Source organism: Branchiostoma belcheri, unplaced genomic scaffold (genome assembly GCF_001625305.1).
Source record: "Branchiostoma belcheri isolate BF01 breed outbred unplaced genomic scaffold, Haploidv18h27 scaffold324, whole genome shotgun sequence".
NCBI classification, from domain to species: Eukaryota; Metazoa; Chordata; class Leptocardii; order Amphioxiformes; family Branchiostomatidae; genus Branchiostoma; species Branchiostoma belcheri.
Window position 1 is genome coordinate 78498 of NW_017803937.1, and position 4924 is coordinate 83421.

The 4924-nt window shown below is 38.1% G+C and overlaps 1 protein-coding gene across 1 annotated transcript in view; it reads right to left on the reverse strand.

The window, feature by feature from the left end:
* LOC109475077 (adhesion G-protein coupled receptor G7-like) overlaps positions 1–4924 on the reverse strand; it is a 44506-nt gene that overhangs the window by 9701 nt on the left and 29881 nt on the right. Inside the window, exon 21 of the mRNA XM_019775620.1 lies at positions 1799–1912. Coding sequence (XP_019631179.1) covers positions 1799–1912 — 114 coding nt within the window. The remainder of the gene's footprint in view (positions 1–1798; positions 1913–4924) is intronic.

Sequence of the window (4924 nt, forward strand, 5' to 3'; positions counted from 1 at the left end):
GTCGCCTGATGACCCAAATAGCTGCGTTCTATGTGGAATTTCTAGGGGTTCGCGTCACCGGATTTTGCGAAAAACTTATCGCAACAACCTATATTTTTTTTCTGTTTTTCAGAAACAGGAAATAGTAAGCTATTTCAGCATATAAGCCGTTAGCCTGGGAAAATTCGTTTTTTCCAAGCAGGTCCGTTGAAAAAACTGCAAAAAAACTACATTTTTCGTATCCAAAATTTACGTTTAACTACAGTTTCTACCCAAATTATAGAGTCGACGGACAATAACCAAAATTGTATCGGAAGCCGGCTGGAAACCTCCGTTGACTGATGTAATGAGATTTCCCGGCGTACTTTTCTTGGCGGAGTTATAGCCCTTCGGTCTGAGGGTGTCCGCCGGATCCAAAATCGTAAAAAAAACTCCGGTCCGAGACCGTAAGCCGAAAACATCCGAAATTGCGCAAGAGGGCGTTGACCCCTGACCCATTGGCCCACCCGGAAGTTCGCTGGCTGCGACCCGCGCGATCCCACCAGGCACGAGACGTTGATTGACGGCACATGTGGTTCACATCTGAACAGTTTCAAAGAATGCTGACACCCCTCTGTGTGAAAGGTCAGATCAGTGGTCGCGACCTCAATGGTGATTATACATGCAAAGGTTAAAAGCTGAGGCCCACTTTCACACTGAAAGGGGTGTCCATCGGCGGTCTAAACGCATCATTTTCACGCACTAAAACACACATACTAAAAAACCAAAACAACGTGCACCATCTACAGCCCAACAGCAAAACGTATACCAAGTCCCAGACATATCCGTCCACCCAAACGCGAGAAACGGGTGCGAACGCAATTTTCGTCTTCCCTCACAAAACCTCCGCGCTCAGGATATACATCCCTACCTGGAGGTAACAAGGGAAAACAATGATTTACATTGATATAACTATAATATGAAGTAAAATACAACTAAAACAACAGTTGGATAGCTATTCCCTACTTTATTGGTTAGGATTTTTAATTGCATAATGCAAACTGTTGATTTTCAAAATAAAAAAAAACGTCCATGCCCGGCATTCCCATGCTGGAGCAGGAAAGCTTGAAATACCTACCAAAACACTTGAATACAGACATACTGTCAGTATGGAAATGCTTCTGTGCAGGTGTTAATCAAGTTAAATCCCAACAGCCAATCAGCAAGAAGTATAGAGGAAAGCTGCATGCCTATTGGTTGATGCCCTGCATTCCATTCTGATGACTCATGCCCAAACGTGGTAAACAAGGCAAACTAACACAGTAATACATTTGCTATAACACAGCCAAAAAACTCAAATAAAACCATTCTAAAAGCCTGTATCACAATAATTTAAAAAAGGCCAGGGGTATTTGCCCACTGTACCTCCATACCAAATTTCAGGACCTTAGGCCCTAAAATGAAGAAGCTGAATCCATTTAAAAAATGGCAGGAGAAGGAGGAGGAGGAGAAGAAGGAGAAGAAACATCAGAAAAAGCAATATGGTTTCACCACACCACTTCGTGGTGTGGTGAACCCATAAAAAAAACTACCGGGGGAACCAAGCTCAGGCGGGCGGGGAAGAGTTCATCAGCCCCGACGAAAACCCGCCCCAATCACGATAGACTGGATACCAGGTTAGAGTAATACGGGCATGGCAGTATTATTATTAACATTATGAAATATTCTCATAAAAGCTGTTAGGTGTACGATATCATAATTTGTTGTAATAGATTATTTCAACTACGGACAAGTCATCTACAACAAAATGTAATCTACAACGTTTATAAATGTAACTTACTTGAACCACAGGTTTTGTACCTCCTTCTGCCGTAGACAGTGGAAAATAAATATGAAGAATCCTTGCAAGGAGTTGAAGATGCAGAATAAGTAGGAGAAAAAAACTCTCCCATCGCTGGAGACACAATAGAGAATGTATTAATTATTCAGCGGTATTGATCATCGTTATAGATAGGTACAGGATGAAAAAAATATGGACATTAATAAGCTGGAAAGTCATTTGCTCTTCGAAGATGACCTTTTTTTTGGGGGGGGGGGTAACCCCATGTGGCGTCTGACAAAAAAATTGAGTCATACTGCAGTCTACACGTCATGCATTTAATACTATGATAACATACACATTCAGAATACATAATGTCTGCAGCATATGTTTGTATTTCATCTCGGCATGATCTGATACGAGGCTGCGATACAAGAACCTCAGTTTACTGTATTTTGAGTTACCACCTCAGTTTACATGTATTTTGAGTTACCACCTCAGTTTACTGTATTTTGAGTTACCACCTCAGTTCACTGTATTTTGAGTTACCACTATAATTTATTCTGACCTCCGACCTCTCCCTCTCTGGTTTGAGTTGCATTATCATTTTGTTTAATCAAGAGATTTTGTTGTTAATTTGTTTCATAGTTGACTACATTAACTGATTATAAATTTGATTCGAACTTAAGTTACCTTATGTTACTTAATTATGTTACTTTTATAATGTCAGTGATCACTCTGATTCGAACTCAGTTTATGTTACTTAATTATGTTGATTATTTTAAATTATTCAATTTATGTTAATATTGAGTTGAATTCTGTACATTTCTGTTGTTATAATTTTGAATTTTATGTGGACTCCAGGAAGAATAGTGGTCAGTTGAACACTAATGGAGATCTAATAAAAACAAAGAAACAAAGAATCATGCTACAAGAATGAAGAATGAAATTAATATCTAACAGATTGCAGCACCTCATACATTCCATACGCTACAATGCTGTGTTTATCTTTGGTAAATCGCCTTGATAACCTGCTGAATTATTACTGAAATTCGACAACTTACAACATTCCCTTTATCTGTTTTCTTTCGACTTTGGCGATCTCTATTTATCCAAATTATATAATACAGTCCAACAAATTAAAGCTTTGCAAATCAAATTGTTTAGGTTAGGCTGGTAAACAGAAAACACGCAATTTTTCCTAGGCCCTACACTACCAAAAATGTTTTTTCTTGTTTTTTTCCTTGAACAAAGAAAATATATCTTGTAGCAAGAAAATTATTCTTTGAACAAGAAATTTAAGAATCCCCGGAGCAAGAACATTCAAGACACACTGTTGCTGTAGCAAGAAAATAATTCTGCCCACAAGAAAATATTTCTTGAACTTAGAGCAAGAAAACCATTCTGTACACAAGAAAAGATTTCTTGTAGGAGAAAAAAACCCGTAAACTTTCCTAAAATTAAAAAAAAATCTTAAGATTTTTGTTGATTAGCATGATAGTAGAAACATTTTCTTTTCTTAATTCAGAAAAAAGAAGAATACAAATCTTTGTGTCAGATTCAATATACCATATCTTTGAAGAATGTTTCTAGAACACCACCCCCCCCGCAAGAAAATAGTTTTCAACATAAGAAAATAAGAAAAAAAAATTGGTAGTGTACTTGATCATGAAGAATCCAAATATCCAGGTGAGTCCGACCAGCACCATGACAGCAATGGCGATGCGCAGCTGCTGCTTTGTCCCTCCGCTGTTATTATCATCAACTTTCCCTACAGAAATGTTTCACTTCGATAAGTACTGCAATATCTATACGTCGTAAAAAGTAGGATGAATTTCATTGGACAATACGACTATTGGGTTGCAAAATATGTTGAAAGAGAAACAAGAAATCGCATGCTAATGTAATTAAAATATGTGTTGCACTTTATACTGGTGGCATTGTATTTATGTTTAAGTCAATTTTCTTTTAATTTTTTGTATCTGTTGGAATATGAAAAACGGGAAGGGACGAGAAAAGAAGAGATAAGAAATGCGGCCATGCAGTTCTTAAAAATTAGCTAGGAAGGTGAACGTGTATTATGTCATCCTAACGACTATCTACTGGATTGTTGACCATGCAATCTTCAGATATAAAGCACATAATTAAAAAGGACATTCATTTTGCCGACAGCTACCAGCACATTAAATATCGCATCCCACTAACATGTCCTTGAGTTATCGTAAACACATAAAATCAACACACAACTGCACATTCACAATTGCACACACACTTGCACACACACTTGCACACACACACACACACACACACACACACACACACACACACACACACACTTGTACACACACACTAAACATAGAAACGCACACACACATAAACATACAAACTCACACACATACTAACACAAATGAGCACATACATAGTACATACATACAAACACACACACAAACATACACACACAGACACACACACACACACAGCCCTTGAAACCGAAATAATAACAGATTCTCAGAACTTACCTTTGGTCCTTCCTCCGCAAGTCAGCTTGGTGATGACCATGATATACACAACGGTATTGAACAGTAGCACCAGTCCCACAGGCAACAGGAACCCATAGTACAACTGGTTACCTTGTAGCCAGCAACTAGACAACAACAACAAAATTAATTCGACTGTACACGGTGCTTTGGTCCTTGATAACAAGCTGTAACAAGAGGGATTGAGACAATTATCGCAACGTCTCCCCCTTTGTTTCAGACATTAAAAAGTATAACAACACAAAGTGTTGGAAGGAATTTTTTTTCTCTGTTTATGGTTAGGATAGCAAGATTGGAAATATGCGTCTTCTTAGGTGATCTTACGTTGTTTATGATTTTAGTGCACGAGTGGTTAAAGCAGCTATACCTTCGTGAAAGATAATTATCACCAACCAAGACAAAGGACAGAGACACGCAGTTTGGCCGACAAAGGGAAAAGTTTAATCATTTGGCGGGCTTTTTCAGAAGAGATACAGGCCTCTCAATGAATAAAGATTTCGAAGAAAAAAAAATACAACAAAATGTATTGTCTTACCCTAAACTTGACTTAGTAAAAGTAAGAAACTAGAAAAGAATACGGTGGCGAGGAGGGTGGTGGTGGGAAGAGAAC